This window comes from Colossoma macropomum, unplaced genomic scaffold, assembly GCF_904425465.1.
Source record: "Colossoma macropomum unplaced genomic scaffold, Colossoma_macropomum, whole genome shotgun sequence".
Classification (NCBI taxonomy): Eukaryota; Metazoa; Chordata; class Actinopteri; order Characiformes; family Serrasalmidae; genus Colossoma; species Colossoma macropomum.
In genome coordinates this window covers 13,809,555-13,827,595 of record NW_023494808.1, presented here as the reverse complement: position 1 = coordinate 13,827,595, position 18,041 = coordinate 13,809,555, and the positions used below count along the sequence as shown (strand labels likewise).

At 38.3% G+C, this 18,041-nt stretch overlaps 2 protein-coding genes across 3 annotated transcripts in view; one reads left to right on the top strand and one right to left on the bottom strand.

Moving 5' to 3' along the window:
• The window catches only part of elfn1b (extracellular leucine-rich repeat and fibronectin type III domain containing 1b), a 106,429-nt gene that overhangs the window by 73,891 nt on the left and 14,497 nt on the right, over nt 1-18,041 (bottom strand). The gene's annotated exons all lie outside the window — the stretch shown is intronic.
• LOC118798106 (UDP-glucuronosyltransferase 2C1-like) lies at nt 421-3,805 on the top strand. Of its 2 annotated transcripts, none has more exons than XM_036557450.1 (2): nt 421-547; nt 1,561-3,805. In XM_036557450.1, the coding sequence occupies exons 1-2, from the start codon at nt 484-486 to the stop codon at nt 3,153-3,155; spliced, it is 1,659 nt and encodes a 552-aa protein (XP_036413343.1). In that variant the 5' UTR covers nt 421-483; the 3' UTR covers nt 3,156-3,805. The 2 variants fall into 2 exon arrangements, with proteins under 2 accessions (XP_036413343.1, XP_036413344.1); XM_036557451.1 differs by having other exon boundaries at nt 430-558; nt 1,561-3,777.

Sequence of the window (18,041 nt, the reverse complement as noted above, 5' to 3'; positions counted from 1 at the left end):
TTGGAATCCATTTGAACTGCCCAGTTTCACTGTCCTTATATAAAATGAGATGGATTGCTATTTAACATTTGCCATCGGAACAACTGAACCAACTGATTACAAACTTAACAATTAACTGATGAAGTTCAAGATTCCAAAATATTAACCTTATTCTTTCAGTATCTGCAGAACTTTGGCTTGTTAATGGTTTCACATCAGGGCTGTTTATTAATTAAGGACTAAAAGTGCTGCGTAACTACCAACATCAACAAATCGATAGAAAATTCAGAGGAATTTCCACAGTTGTACTCTGTATTAGCCATTTGACCTGCTTTCTGAAATGATAATGTCATTCTACCTGTGGCCTACAGGTTGAGAACTGCTGTTTTATGCCAAAGCAGTGCCAATATATAGTAAATCATTAACATGGGGCAAGCATTTCTTGCTCTTTCACATAGAGCTGAATGAACTCTCCCTCAAATCTCCTGAAGTATTTATGCCAGTATGCACAGAAAGACAGCTGAAAGACCAGTCAGCATTTCTGGAGGGACAACATCTAGACTTGAAGGTGGCATTCTGGTAATGATTTTACTTGTGCTTGTGCTCGTGTGCTTTGAATTGAATGAATGATCTGTTTGGGGGAACAGCTCAGTGGGTGGGTTCTGTCATTGTAGTAAAGATTTGATCCTTTACAAAGTGGCACATGTCTAAATCGACTAGCTTCAAACTGTTGACTATGCTTTAGTTTCTTTGCCATCAGGTTTAATCTCATGTTCAGTTACTGGTTTAGTGGTCATTCAGAATGGCACAAACTGGCTGGCATGTTAGTTCTTTCATTTATGTCAGCTGTAGTTAACTTTTAGCTGATAAGATACTTTTCTTATCTGTTTCCACACTTCATGCTGGTGCACCATATTTTGAGATTTCTTATAATTTAATGTTGTTCTCACATCTTTCATATTTTCTTATTATATTGTCTATATGTTGTACTGCTTGTGTAAATATTATATAGCTTAAAATATCTTCTGTCACGTACTGTTTTCTAATAATCGTCCTGTTTTCTTAAAAGAAGCTAGAATCTATAACACAGTGTGACAGTTTGACTAGGGCTGTCAAACGATTAAAACAGTTAATTGCAATAAATCACATTACTTTGTGTGATTTATCCCAATTCTCTTTGCTCAAATTTGACCCTAAAGAAGGAAAGTAGTGCATTTTGTTACAGCTATACGAGTATAAACAAGTACCTTAGAGCATCAGTGGCGTGTTCCAACCAATGAGTGAATACATCATGTACAGTACTGAGCAAAAGTCATAGACACAGTTCATGGCAGTGTTGTGTCACCTGACCCAAGTACCGCACGCTGATTTGTCCAACGAGAATGTGAACTTGCAAAGACACAAAACATATTTAGAGTTCAGATTGCAATATGTGTTAAGAATAACTCATGACAGTCAGCTTGTTTATTTAAAAGATGGCATTCATCTTTTTTTGCAAATGAATTCTTCGTATTTAACTCTGTTCTTCAGAGTTGACTTGTATTCCTGAACTTATTCCACTCTTTCCTTTCTTTTCTAAAGGTGCTACCATGAATGGACCAAAAGTGCTAGCATGTGCCCTGGTCTTAGCCAGTCTGCTGGTAGCCTCTGTCCAAGGTGGGAACATTCTGGTCTTCCCTGTGGATGGCAGCCATTGGGTCAACATGAAAGTCTTGATCCAGGCACTTCATGCTAGAGGTCACAATATTACAGTCATACGGGCGGCTGGTAGTTGGTACATTGAAGAAACTTCCCATCTTTACACTTCTATCACTATACAAAGCACAGGGATGTTTGATGAGGTGTACATGAAGACCTATATAAACAGGCTCTTGGAGATCTTGAGACAGGGTTCCACCTTTGCTCGTCTAAAACTGGAGAAGGAGATGTGGGACAAAGCAGTGGAGATGTTTGAGATGGAGAAGGAAATGATGATAAGTATAATTGAAGACCAGCAGTTAGTGAAATCTTTAAAAGATGCCAAATATGATTTGTATCTTACCGACCCTGTGTTGATTAGTGGCATCCTTCTAGGTCATTATCTGAAACTGCCTCTCGTCTTCAACGTTCGGTGGACGGTCCATGGTGAGGGCCACTTTGCAATAGCTCCTTCACCGATTTCTTACATCCCTATACCAATATTAGAGTTATCCGACCACATGAGCTTTTTCCAGAGAGTTTATAATGTAATCATGTACTATGTTACGGAATTACAGGTCAGCTATTTTCTCGCTCCAAATTACAATGCACTGTGTCATCGAGTTTGTGGTCCAGAAGTAAACTACTTTGAAATCGTCCAAGGAGCAGATTTATGGCTCTTCAGAGGCGACTTTGTCTTTGAATTTCCACGACCTACCATGCCAAACATTGTCTATATGGGTGGGTTCCAGTGCAAGCCGTCAAAGCCTCTTCCACAAGATCTTGAGGACTTTGTTCAGAGCTCTGGTGAGCACGGTATCATCGTCATGTCTCTGGGCACCTTCATTGACCATCTTCCCCACGATGTAGCCAATGCAGTCGCTGAAGCTTTCGCAGAACTTCCACAGAAGGTTATTTGGCGATACCAAGGAGAAAGACCATCTACCTTGGGCAACAATACCTTACTGTTGGACTGGATACCTCAGAATGATCTCCTCGGTCACCCCAAGACCAGGGCTTTTGTGGCACACGGTGGAACTAATGGAGTCCAAGAGGCTATCTATCACGGTGTTCCCCTCGTTGGGTTTGGCCTCATCTGGGACCAGCCTGACAATCTTTCAAAAATGAGGGCGAGGGGAGCAGCTAAGACTGTTGATTTTGCAACCATGGACAAAAACTCCTTCCTACAAACTTTAAAAGAAGTTCTTTATGATCCTTCCTACCGAGGAAACATGCAGAGACTCTCCAGACTCCATAGAGATACACCAATAAAGCCACTGGACAATGCTGTCTTCTGGACTGAGTTTGTTATGAGGCATGGTGGTGCGCCTCATCTACGAACAGAATCCTACAAAATGCCCTGGTATGCTTACCACTCTGTGGATGTCATGCTGTTCCTGCTGGCTGTTCTTTTGTTAATTGTTTTCATGACATATGCAGTTATCAGATATTTCTGTTGTAGGCTGTGTATGAGGAGAAAAACAACCAAACGAGAATGATTGTTGAACGATCTAATGAACGCAACTCCTTCACTGGCATTTGTTTTCTACTTTTTGTCTTACCATCTGTCTTGCTTAGTTTTTGTTTACTAACACAATCTAGAGCAATCTAGATCACTCCACTATACATAATATGATGTGATAATGAATAAACATCTGGAAAAAGCCATTTTTTACCCATGGTGCTACTTGGTACTGAGCATAGTGGACAACACAAAATGTGTGGAGCATTCTTTTAAGTTCTGTTATAGTTTGAGAAAAACTTGAGATTCATTGACTGATCTATGATTATATACATTCATTGAATGAACGCACTGATGAATGATAAGACGTTGATTAGTTGACAAATTCATGTATGATTAAACACACTGATGTATGCATTTGTATGCATGTATTACATGCATTGCTTGATGTATTGTTAGACGCATTGATTGATGTATGGTTAGATATATTGATTTAGGATTAGTAACACTGATTTATGATTAGATATACTGATGTATGATTTGACGCTTATAAACTTGCATTGTTTTTAAACTGAAATTCGAGTGTGCTAGGAGCATTTAACAAAATGTTAAGGTTAATCCTTTCAAAGAATGCAATAAAGAAGTCTGAGAGGTTTGAATATGGTTATGGTAACACACCAAGTCATACAAACAGAATGCATGGTTTATTTTTTTTAATACAGTTAACAATTTGCAATTATACATATTGTATTGTAATATAAATATTTACAGCCCAACAACTAAGTATAATATCAAATGTTTCAGTATTTAGTGTGTCCAATGTTGAAAGCCAGAAATGAGCTAAAAAAGGAAAGGTTTCCGAGAAATCTGGGAACTATGCGTTAAGGAATTGTTATGTATTCTTCTGCTGATAAATCTCAAAAGAAGAGAAAACCCAGTACTTTTATTTTGAGGAAGGAAGTATAAAGTATGAAATTTAGTTATACCAGTGTCCAGGGCATTTCAATCATTATGGGAGCTGGGGCCCAGATAGAAACATATTGCAAAATATATCTACTTTCTACCAAATACTAACAGATACTTAAAAACAAAAATGTTTTCATTTATTATTGATCACAGAAATTAGCTGGAGGATCCAAAAAAATAATTCCAGTTTCTAATTTACAACTAGAAGCTGTGGCCAATTGTGAGGTTGTTGCCGGGCAAAATGAACACACTAATCTAAAACAAACAATAGGCCACATATATTCTCCAATTCAAAGCTTCTGGTGACAGGTTTAGTAAACATGCCTAACACACCGTAGCCTGCTTATACAGATGGGATGCTCATTTTAAATGTATTCGAGAGAACTCAGCAGTTTTAGTGAGTAACCCCCAAATGGGTTTTATAATTGGCAGCTTTATTTTAATGTGACATCATTTGGTTTTACCTGTCTGGTGTATTAGTGCTGTGTGTATGTTGATTATTCTGGTTGTTGATTATTGTGGTTGTTGCTTGACTTCCTTTATCTTATGTTCCCCATAAGAATTTCATCTCTCTTATATGTATGTAGGAGTCTAGTCCCTCGGGTTTCTCCCTACAGTTGGAAGACAGAACTGCACATGTAACCGTGTGTACAGTCTGCTGGATGATTTTTACAGGATCTTTCCATTTCTCGGCCAACTTAGCAGTATACCCCGTCTCGGCCCGTGACAATGGATGGACCCTCACCCATATCCTGTCTCCGCCTTCATAGGTGTCTGTGTCCCTCCATCGATTGTAATACTTGGCCTGTTATTCATGGGCCTTTTTTACATTCTCTCAAACCTGTTAGATGAGGTCTTGCTGCTGCTGGATTACTCGGTAGGCATTGTGGTTGACTGAGGAATCTCTCAAGCGGACCCATAAGATTTCTGCCAAGTGCCACCTCTACAGGAGTAAAACTTGAACTATCATGCCAGGCTGTATTGATGACAAAATGAAAGTTTGGCGACCACTGATCCCACATGCGTTGATGGTCTCGTACATAAGACGACATTATGGTTTTGATTAGCATTACAGCTTCTACACAGTACTGCCACCTGCATGAAAACTATTTAGAATCCATTTGAACTGAAAAGTGCTGCATAACTACCAACATCAATAAATCTATAGAAAATTCAGAGGAATTTCCACAGTTGTACTCTGTATAAACCATATGACCTGCTTTCTGAAATGATAACGTCATTCTACCTGTGGTCTACAGGTTGAGAACTGCTGTTTTATGCCATAGCAGTGTCAATAAATGGTAAATCATTAACATGGGGCAAGCATTTCTTGCTCTTTCACATAGCGCTGAATGAACCCTCCCTCAAATCTCCTGAAGTATTTATGCCAGTATGCACAGAAAGACAGCTGAAAGACCAGTCAGCATTTCTGGAGGGATGACATCTCGGCTCGAAAGGCAGCATTCTGGTAATGATTTTACTTGTGCTTGTGCTCGTGTGCTTTGAATTGAATGAATGATCTGTTTGGGGAACAGCTCAGTGGGTGGGTTCTGTCATTGTAGTAAAGATTTGATCCATTACAAAGTGGCACATGTCTAAATCGACTAGCTTCAAACTGTTGACTATGCTTTAGTTTCTTTGCCATCAGCTTTAATCTCATGTTCAGTTACTGGTTCAATGATCATCCACTACCAGGAACTGGCTGGCATGTTAGTTCTTTCATTTATATCAGCTGTAGTTTACCTTTAGTTGATATACTTTTCTTATGTTTCCACGCTTCATGCTGGTGCACCATATTTTGAGATTTCTTATAATTTAATGCTGTTTTCACATCTTTAATATTTTCTAATTGTATTGTCTATATGTTGTTGTGTATCTATTATATTGCTTGAAATGTCTGTCACAAACTGTTTTCTTAAAAGAAGCTAGAATCTATAACACAGTGTGACAGTTTGACTAGGGCTGTCAAACGATTAAAACAATTAATCGCAATAAATCACATTACTTTGTGTGATTTATCCCAATTCTCTTTGCTCAAATTTGAACCTAAAGAAAGAAAAGTAGTGCCTTTTGTTACAGCTATACAAGTATAAATAAGCCTCATATGAATGTACTTCTTACTTTCAATAATTCAGTAGTATTCATCTTAGTCACATGAACATGAAAATCATATCATGAAAATCAAAATAAACAGGAGAAAAGCACTGTCAAAAAATCAGAGCAGCGTCTAAATATGCAATGGAATCAAAGAAAAAGTGAAAAACTGGCAGCTTTAATGCTCCAACTCTAAACTGAATGGAGTGAAGCAGAGAAGCCCTGACAGCCATATCCGATCCTGTAAACAGCACGTCTCCTGCATGTTTCTTGTATTTTCCTGAAGTCTCCTTATGACATTTCTGTGGGTTTATGGACCAAAAACAGTCATAATTCATAATTCTGTTTCCGTTTATAGGCTGTATGGACTGGGAATCGAATATGTTCTGAAACTTCATAGAAAACAGAATTATAAATAATAAAAAATAAAAAAGTTTGTTGTTTACTTTTAACAATGTTAACATACATTAAACTCATTTTTTAAAAAAAAAAAAGCAATAAAATTGTTTAAGGAGCCAGAGAATTCTGGTAATCAAGTACAAAGAGGGAGTGACATTAATTAATTAATTAATTAATTAATCTGTTCAAAACTGTAAAAGTCCAGCAGTAGGGGTACCAGATAGATCTGTTAATCAACAGTAAAAGCATGTTTTCTCACTGATGGTAAAGATCTGTATAAGTATGGTCTTGTAATTCCTTATAAATACAGTCTTTTACTGTAATTCATTTAATTCTGTTAATTCCTTATAAATACAGTATCAAGTTTTAACAATTCAAATATATTTTTATAAAATATATTTTTATAAATATAGTATTTTCAACAATTTCACTAGCTCACAAGTTATTCTGACCTAAATAACAAACACAAATGTCTGTGAAATAAAAGTGGTCATTTATTTTTTTTTTTATTGACATTGCAAATTAACAACAGCAGTGTTAAAATACAGTATGTGTCTGGTTTATTTACATGCATTGATCCTTTTTTCTAAACACGGAAATTGACCGTTACATCTTACAGTACTCTGACAGTGAAATTACTTTTTCATTTTTTACAGTGAATATAGTGGATTCATGGGGCATTGCTTGTGGCATATTTGCTGATAATGATAAATACTTGTAAGCTTGGTGTCGCCTGATTTTATTGGTCGAACAGTAAACTGATCAGCCTCTAGTTTTCAGTTATCTGTATTTTTGAAGGGGAATTCCACCATTATTAAAGTAAATTTCTGATTTCTTAATACTTCTAAAAGCCACTTAGCAGAGGTTATTACATAAAATGGTCACCCGATGTGTGAGGCATTGTTTTATGACAGTTTCTGGAAAAGTTTTAGCTTAAAACATATTTTAATAATAACAAATAATGGCGGAGAGGTACATGCAGGTAGTTATAGGGCGAAAAGGCTCCAAATAAAACTTCAATGTTATTTTTTCTCATCTCATCAGTGTCAACATCATATATAAAACTCAGAAGACACGTGTAGGTTTACTGGTCATTTTGGATAGCAAATAAAATGGCTTTTGCACTGTAGACATTGTGACCCCTGGTTCCTACCAGCACCACTGTAGTGATTGGTGACCTTACATCTCAACAAAAAATATGTGGAATTCTCTTTAAATTATCCATTCATACAAAGCAGTAGGCCTTGACTACCACTAGACAATACAAACTGTACTTACAATACATTCAATACAGGATTAATAGAACAAATGGAACTAACTACACTACACAAGCAAATAAGCCAGATAAAAAACTAGGCCAGATTAAAAACAGTAAATATATCAAAGTTACAAACTTTTTTAAAAGGATTTTACACAGGCTCTTAGGCCAGAGATGGAAACTCTTCCTTTAGGCTTATAAAACAACAGGCCACATCTCATGAAGTAAACAAACTCACTCAGATTCAACACAAAAAAAGTGTATTTCCCCACCAAAACGCTAATTAGTGGGTGCTGTTGGTCTGAAGGGAATAGTGTCAGATCTCCCTTTGGGACAATGTAAACACAGCAGTGCATTCAAAGTTTCGCTTCAGCCATAGGGGACAGTGTTAATGAGAACATGCATTGAGCTTCTGCTTGTAACACTTTCCTCTACATCCTGATGCTGTTAATGAAAGGAAAACTGTGGTGTTTTCAAATTTAATCTCTATGTGTTGCATCTGGAGCGTATGGTCGATTACCATGGACAATTGCTTTGATACGTTCTTCAAAAAGAACAAAAGAAGTTGACTTGAAACTCACTTGTAACAGAAGCCAGTGGGCACTTGCTGAAATATGTCTGTGAAACATATTTTTGTCAAAGAATTCATGAACATGTTCTACAAAAAAGCTGTAAATCTGTGGAATTTGTTCTTTCAGACACTTTTCCAAGCGGAAAGAATTTGTGGTAAAATGTTACCAGCATAAAGTTTTCATAGGCGTCTGCCTGATCACCACAGAATACCTTAGGGAAAGCGAAAGTAAGCCCAACTGCCTCTTTCTGGAAATACTCCAGTATTTGAAAGCTCAAGCTGGCGATATGGAATGACAATTTAATATAAAAACAATTCTATGTAACTACATAATTAATGATGTAGTTATAGTATTATGTAAATAGTATAGCAAAACGACTGTAATTCAGCAACCTGTTGGAAACTGAGGCACATTACAAACATAGTGGTGTGTATATGATACGTTTAAATAAGAAATGTCTGAGGATTATTGCAAAACAAATTTGGTGAAAATCGCTTGAAAAATAAACAAATTATGGCCAATTTACCCATCTATTGCATGATGTTACCATATGGCAACAATTACTTAATCTCAATTTTACTAAAAAGTAGCAATATAAAATATGTGTTTTCCTATTTAATTGTGGAAAAAGGCTCTTTTACTTTGAAGGGACAAATACTTTATGACATCACATGACCAGGAATTCTTATTATGATGTTGTTATTTCCATACCTTCCAAATACCAATTAAACACTACAGCAACAAATCAAATAAAATCAAGGTGATATACTCAAATATATCAGTTATTACTCTTTAAAAATAAAAAAAAAAATGTGTTCCAAAAATTAATGTGTTGTTCTGCCTTTGCTGATTTGTTTATGGCTTTATCTCATTACAAACCACCACAGCACTGCTGAATAAACTTGATGTTGCCTGCCAAAATGGTGGCAGCACGTTTGTGATGTCATCGGAATACTGTCAATAGAGTAGAATTGCAAGGAAACACTGTGAGCCTTGATGTTAGGGTGGTAGCTAATGCAACACTAAGCTGATGTATGATTTTATTTCTATGGTTTAGGTGGACTTTCGTGCTCTCGTAAATGAAGTTAACCACTTATAGTAGGATTCTGCAGCAGGGGGCTACGCAAGTAGGAAGCAGCATCTGGCTATGCTACAAACAGTAGTGTGATAAACCTTTATAACAAGCACTGTTGACGGTTTTTTCAGATTTTTTCCTGGCCACTGGGAGACCGAGGAATGTTTTCACAGTGCCTCTCACCCAAGAGGGGCTTATCTAAGAGCTGTGGCTGACCATAGTGCCATCTTATTGGCCTGGATCAGTGGTCCTAGACACTGGATGTGCCACCTACTTGCGTAGGAAGCAGCGTCTAGCTACACTACAAACAGCAGTGTAATAAACCTTCCTAACACGCACTGTTGACCAATTTAGAAAAGCTTAAATAACTTGCTGGGAGTTTTGTCTGGGACAGCAACAGGACATCAGCCACTTTATGTGAGGGAGAACAACGCGAGTAGCTGAAGTAGCCTTATCGCTTACTCTGATTGGTGCTTTGGCAGACCTGATGTCACCAACTCAAATCAAACTGGAGTCAATGGCAGAGAAAAGTAACTTTAACAATTTCTCAACAGAAAAGACCAGCAGTCTTCTTACACTGTCAGTTCATTTTAAAAACATCACAAAAACTACGGATAATAGTTTGAGGAAAATGGTGAAAATGAGTAGACAGGGGCTTTAAAGTGTTTGAGCTTTCAGAACTGAGGTTCTGAAAATCCCCAGCGGCGTGAGCTTGTTTCGTGAGTCTCCTGTTAGCACACACATACACACGCACAAGCAGATTGCTTCAGGAAAGACTCTTAACGAGGTTAAAAAACAGGTGTGAAAACAAACAAACAGGGGATTTACATTTTTCTTTCTGACTTAAGTGTGATAGAGCTTATGTAAGCGAGCGCAGAGAGAGAGTGGGCTTCTGCAGTGAAAACCTCACTCTCTAAGACTCAACACAGGCACTACTGCACTGCTCTAACAGCAGGCTGCTAGCACGCTTACAGACGCCAGTTGCAGCAGTACATTACACTGATACCATGACCTAGCTTTACACCTGATGATGTCATCATCGCACTGGGGTTAGTGCGGACAAAAGGGGCAAAAGGTCCAGCAATGTTGCAACAGTTTGTGGATGCAGGTCAACCACTCAGAGGGAATGCTTAAGTGAGATGTGAATTAAAGAGAATATAAAACAAAAGCTGACATAAAATATATAAAAGTACTACGGAAAAGTCAGAGACTAGCCTTTCATTTATTTCATGTCCAGTCAAATTGGCCGTTTCAAAGGGAAAAGAATGGAAAAAAAGGAGTTTCCAACGTTAGAGATTAAAAATTGATTGAAAGATAGGCTACAGAGAAAATGGGCCTCCTAACAACCACCTGAAATACCTGGTTGACCACCAACATTGTCAGATAAACAGTACTTAAAGGTTTCATCTTGGAAAAACTGAAAGTAAGTCTCTTAGAAAGAATGGAAGCTGTAATAAAGGTACTGAAAAACATGATATTAAATGTAGTTCTTGGGGCCTCTGTGTAATTTTCTGAAAAAAAAGTACTTAACGGCCATTTTGAATGGAAATGAAATAAATGGTGGTTGCACAATAATGTTGAAGTGCATTTTTTTATATACAGAGTGAGATTAACAGCAGGAATCAACCAAATATTTGTAAGTTGTTTATGTTAGATTGATCAAATTATTAACACTATGTATTAGATCAGTGGGTAACATACATCATAGGGTCATAGGTACTACAAGTCTCTGGACTGTGGGAAGAAACAAGAGCACCCAGGAAACCAAAACAGACATGGGGAGAACATGTAAACTCCACACAGGAAGGGCCCTAGTTGCCCGGCCGGGGAATCGAACCCTGGCCCTTCTTACTGTGAGGCAACAGCGCCACCCATATATTATACACACACACAAATACATTGCATTATAAATACTATGTAATACCATTTATCTGGACTGTATGCATTTATTTGTTTAAAAATACTAACATTAGAATAAATACAAATAAACAATACATTCTGTATGTGATTGTAAGACTTGGTGTGTTACCATAACCATATCTAAACCACTCAGAGACCTCTTTGTTGCATTCTTTAAAGGATGAACCTTAGCATTTCATCCTCATGCTCATGTTTGAATTTCAAGCTATATCCAGTCAAAAAAGAATGCAAATCTACAAGCGTCTAATCATACATCAATCAGTTCATCTAATCTTACACCAATCAGTGCATCTAACCATACATCAAGCAATACATGTAACCATACATCAATGTGACTACTCATAAATCAGTATGTCTAATCATACATGAATCTATCTATCTAATCAATTAGTATCTTATCATTCGTCAGTGTGTCCAATCAATCAATGTATGTAATCATAGATGAATCTAATGAGTTTTTTCTCAGACTATAACAGAACTTAAAAGAATGCTCCACACATTTTGTGTTGTCCACTATGCTCAGTACAAAGTAGCACCATGGGTGAAAATGACTTTTTCCAGACGTTTGTGCATTATGAGATCCTATCATGTATAGTGGTGGGATCTAGACTGCTCTGGATTGTGTCATTCTCTTTTGGTTGTTTTTCTCCTCATACACAGCCTACAACAGAAATATCTGATAACTGCATATGTCGTGAAAACAATTAACAAAAGAACAGCCAGCAGGAACAGCATGACATCCACAGAGTGGTAAGCATACCAGGGCATTTTGTAGGATTCTGTTCGTAGATGAGGTGCACCACCATGCCTCATAACAAACTCAGTCCAGAAGACAGCATTGTCCAGTGGCTTTATTGGTGCATCTCTATGGAGCCTAGAGAGTCTCTGCATGTTTTCTCGGTAGGAAGGATCATGAAGAACCTCTTTTAAAGTTTGTAGGAAGGAGTTTTTGTCCATGGTTGCAAAATCAACAGTCTTAGCTGCTCCCCTCGCCCTCATTTTTGAAAGATTGTCAGGCTGGTCCCAGATGAGGCCAAACCCAACGAGGGGAACGCCGTGATAGATAGCCTCTTGGACTCCATTAGTTCCACCATGTGCAACAAAAGCCCTGGTCTTGGGGTGACCGAGGAGATCATTCTGAGGTATCCAGTCCAACAGTAAGGTATTGTACACGCTTTTCAGGTGAATTGAAACTGATCCGCCGGGGAGCTGCAGGCGCTGGAGTAAACAAAATAAATTGAATGTAATAACACACCCATAACAAAGTGTGTGTGTGTGTGTGTGTGTGGTTGTGTGTATGGTGTGTATGTATGGTGTGTGTGTGTGTGTGTGTGTGTGTGTGTGTGTGTGTGTGCATGTGGTTGTGTGTATGGTGCGTGTGTGTGTGTGTGTGTGTGTGTGTGTGTGTGTGCGTGTGTGTGTGTGGTTGTGTGTATGGTGTGTGTGTGTGTGTGTGTGTGTGTGTGTGTGCGTGTGCGTGTGTGTGTGTGTGGTTGTGTGTATGGTGTGTGTGTGTGTGTGTGTGTGTATGGTGTGTGTGGTTGTGTGTGTGTGTGTGTGGTTGTGTGTATGGTGTGTGTGTGTGTGTGTGGTTGTGTGTATGGTGTGTGTGTGTGTGTGTGTGTGTGTGTGTGTGTGCGTGTGTGACGGCTGAAGTGATTTCAGGGTTATTACAATTAAAGTGATGATTTTGAAAACAGGTTTAGACGATTGTTGTATATTAAAACACTGATTCTTATTTAAGCTAATAAAGAAGCCATTTATCATCAGTGCATCTCCATAAACACATTAACAGTAATACGACAGCTTTCAAAGACAAAGTGCACAAAGATCAAAGGATAATTCCACTAATTTTCCAAAATATCTGCATAATGAAATGATTGAGATGTAAACAAAGTCATTCAGAGTGATTTGATGTGAAAAGCTCAGTTCGAGAGAGTCAGTGCTGGTCACAGTGGCGGTGATGGGAACCAGATGTCTGAAGCATACATGTATATGTGTATTTCACATCAAAACCCTCTGAATGACTTCGTCTACACCTCCATGACTGAATTACCCATAATTTTTGAAAAGTTTGTGAAATCTATTTAAAAAAGAAAAGAAAAGTAAATCAGAATGTATAAAATTCAAAGGAAAAAAGAAAGAAAAGACTGATAAATAAAAGATTTTTTTGACTTCGTAAGGTGTGGGAATTGTGGAAATGAGATAGTTAAGTTGTGATAATAAGTTTTGATAATAAGCCTACAACTAAGTAAAGTGTGGGAACAATTTAAGTTATTACCACATCTTCATAAGATGTGGGAATGAGATAATTAAGTTTTGAAAATACCTTGTGATTATGACTTAGTAAGGCGTGGGAACGAGTTAGTTAAGTCATGGCTATGACTTCATAAGATGTGGGAATGAGATAATTAAGTTGTAATAAATTTTGAAAACAGCTTAGTAAATTGTGGGAACAAGTTAGTAAAATCATGGCCATGACTTGGTAAGGTGTAGGAATGAGATCATTAAGTTGTGGTAAAAAATTGTTGTTACATCAAATTACTACACTGCAAAACTCACTGCACATCTTAATGAAAGAATTAAGTTAACACCACTTAAAGACTACAGAAATCTGGAGTAACTTAAGCTGAAAAAATCTAATTAACTCAAAAATGAAATGTTGAGATAGTAACTCAGTCATTTTAAGTTAGATTGTTATCAGCATATTTTGAGCTAAAGTAACTTTATTTAAATGTTTTATGTTCACTATTTTTACTTAACTTGACTTTACATGCAAATACAAACTGGCCAATAATAAGTTGTTTTTAAAGACTGTTGTTTTTAAATTTAGTGTGGCTTAATGTGATAGACGGCATGTTTACATTGAAATGATTTGGACTTTCATGCTTTTTTCATAATTTTTTTTGGATAATTTCAGACCCAAAGATTCCATCAAACGGGATTTTTGACTTGCATAAACTTACTGCAGTTTAGTTTAGACTCTCAGCTTTACTTGATAAATGTTTGGTCATTGCAACCTTCTTGAGTAAAACTCACATCATTCCTATTGGCTCTTAGTACCATATATGTACATATTGGGCGTGTCTGTTCACTGTCTGTGTGTTGTCATTCTCCCCAGCCTATCTTCCTTGTGTCAACTAGATTTATAAGCTTTTGTGATTCATGTCAATCAGCATTGATCAAAATTCAGTATTGAGAGAGCTGAGTTACTCAGTTCTTCTTGGCTGAGAACTACTCAGTTCTACTGGGGTTTAATGCTGCGGAGACTACATCTGTACTCTGGACTGTACTATCAGCGTTTGGAGAGGTGGTCTGTATTGACATTAAGGTGGACAGGACCTTGTTAGAAATGTCTGTGACCACATCTCTGCAATACAATATAAACTTAATTTACAATTAGTTCATTATTTTGAGATTGAACAGCTTAAACTTAATTTTTTAATTATCATTATTTAAATTATTTTAATATCAACAAAACAAATGGAATTAGTACAATTTACTCAATTTACTTGAGTGTAAATGAGCTTGAACTTAAGTGTAAATGACTTATTGAACTTAAAACATTTGAGGTGATCAGTTTCCTCGAATCATTTGAGGTCGACTTAACTCATCAGGTTTTACAGTGTAAGGTGTAGGAATGAGTTAATTAAGTGATGACCAAATCTTAGTAAGGTGAGGGAATGAAATAATTAAGTCATGGTAAAAAGTTGTGGCCACAACTTAGTAAGCTATGGGAACAAGGGAGTTAAGTTACAGCCATGAGTTCACTAACTCATTCCCACACCTTAAATCATGGCCAGGCGTTTGAAGTCAGTTCCTATGCCTGATTAAGTTGTGGCCAAGTCAGGTAAGTCATGCGCATGACTTAGTAAGTTGTAGGAATGAGATAATTAAGTTGTGATAAATTTTGACCACAGCTTAGTAAGATGTGGGAACAAGTTAGTTAAGTCGTGGCCTTGACTTGGTAAGCTGTAGGAATGAGATACGTTGTGATAATACCTTGTGGTTATGACTTAGTAAGGCATGGGACAGAGTTAGTTAAGTCATGGCCACAACTTTGTAAGGTGTGGGAATGAGATACTTGAATTGTGATGAATTCTGACCACAGCTTAGTAAGATGTGGGGACAAGTTAGTTAAGTAATGGCCTTGACTTGGTAAGGTGTAGGAATGGGATAATTAAGTTGTGATATTACCTTGTGGTTATGACTTAGTAAGGCATGGGAACAAGTTAGTTAAGTCATGGCCACAACTTTGTAAGGTGTGGGAATGAGATAATTAAATTGTGGCCACAGCTTAGTAAGGAGTGGGAACAAGTTGGTTAAGTCTTGTGCATAATTTAGTAAGGCATGGGAACGAGTTAAGTGGTGGCCATGAGTTAACTTATTTTCACACCTTACTAGGTCCTGTTTCCACACCTTAGTAATGTGTAGCAGTGCATTAGTTTTATAAGGGATGTCACCAGTGAGGCTCCACAGAGGTGCACCAGCAGTGGGAAAGTGTATGTGTGTGTGTGTGTGTGTGTGTGTGTGTGTGTGTGTGTGTGTGTGTGCGTGTGTGTGTGTGTGCGTGTGTGTGTGTGTGCGTGTGTGTGAGTATGTAGACCTTTCAACACTCTCTTGATCTTTTCGTTTGTTGTTCATAAACTCAAGGGGATAGAAAAAAGCTTGATGGCTTGTAACATGCACATATAGCATGCAACACATACACACACACACTATCCCACTGGCCTCGGCCTGCACTTCAGTTCCATTTCCATCTCATTAATTATTCAGATATGCCTCATAAATATGCAAACTCAATTCTCACTCTAACTCATTTGCTTTACGCCATCTGGCCATTAAGCAAGTTCCACAGCACAATGTAGTTAGAGTGAAGTGTGCGCACACACACACACACACACACAGTCTATAAGAGTAAAGATTGGCATGTACTGTAACACATGACACACCGCCGCAGATACTCGAGCACATATGGGGAATTATGCACACACACACACAAACAGATTCAGAGAGAAAAGCTTGCCAAGGTCAAGAAGCCTCCTCATCCCTCCCAGGATGTCTTTTTTCGTCTTTCACATTCACCTTTGATTCTTTCGCTGCCATACCGAGCACGTTTCCTTTTCTAAACTCGGGCTGGGTTTCAACTGTACACTGAACACTGATGGTGTTTCTGCAGCTGGGCTGTTTACTGTGGTGGTGTTCATATGTAAGTAAACTGTAAAATGTAGTCGTTATATTGAACAAAATCGGTTAAGTTATAACACCACTGATGGTAGCACCGCTGGCGGTAGCACTGCTGACGGTAACACCACTGATGGTGACACTATTGATGATAACACCCCTGACGGTAGCACCACTGACGGTAACACTGCTGACGGTAGCACCGCTGACGATAACACTGCTGACAGTTACACCACTGACGGTGACACTGTTGATGATAACACTGTTGACGATAACACTGCTGACGGAAGCACCACTGATGGTAACACTGCTGATTGTAGCACCGCTGACAGTAGCACCGCTGACAGTAGCACCGCTGACGGTAACACAGCTGACAATAACACCGCTGATGGTTATACTGCTGACGATAACACCACTGACAGTAACACCACTGATGGTAACACCACTGACAGTAACACCACTGATGGTAACACCACTGAAGGTCACACTGCTGACGGTAACACCACTGACTGAATGACTACAATCTGAGCTTTTCCAAATTTTAGTCTACTTCTAATTTAGTCTCAAACTCACACTGTATGCAGCAAATTATGAATACTGCATTCATGTTGCTATTTTAGTTCAATTTTAAAATCACTTAATGTTTCTTGAGTTGCACCGCTGACATCTTTTCGAAGCTGCCAGTATTTTAGATATTTTTCTCAGAAATATAAAGGTGGACTTTTCAGAGTTACTCTTTCTTCTTTTGAGATATCCATACAAGTAAAAAGACCTTCCTGTCCACTCTGTTAGACACTCCTACCTTGTTGGTCCACCTTGTAGATGTAAAGTCAGAGACAGTAGCTCATCTGTTGCGGCACAGTTTGTGCTGGTCACCCTCTAGTCCTTAATCAGTGCCTACAAGACGCTGTCGGCTGGATGTTTTTTGGTTCTCAGTCCAGCAGTGACGCTGAGGTGTTTAAAACTCCAGCAGGGCTTCTGTGTCTGATCCACTCAGACCAGCACAACACACACTAACACACCACCACCACTTTAGTGTCACTGCAGTGCTGAGAATGATGTACCACCCAAATAATACCTGCTCTGTGGTGGTCCTGTGGGGTCCTGACCATTGAAGAACAGAGTCAAATGGGGCTAATAAGGTATGCAGAGAAATAGATGGACTATATGCACCTATATGGTAAGTGGAGCTGATAAAATGGACAGTGAGTGTAGATACAAGGAGGTGGTTTTAATAAAGTGGCCGGTCAGTGTATTTTCACCACGATCAGTCCAAACAGCAATGACCTGTCATGTTTCATGATTACCACATCAGCGAAAAGAGGGGATTAAAGATGCACAAGCTCTCTCAGCCTCTCCAAAGCCTGCCGTTCAACACAGTGTCTGACATGACCTCCGTCCACCTCAACACCTGTCCCTGCATCTGCCCGCATTATCACTCTCTCACTCTCTATC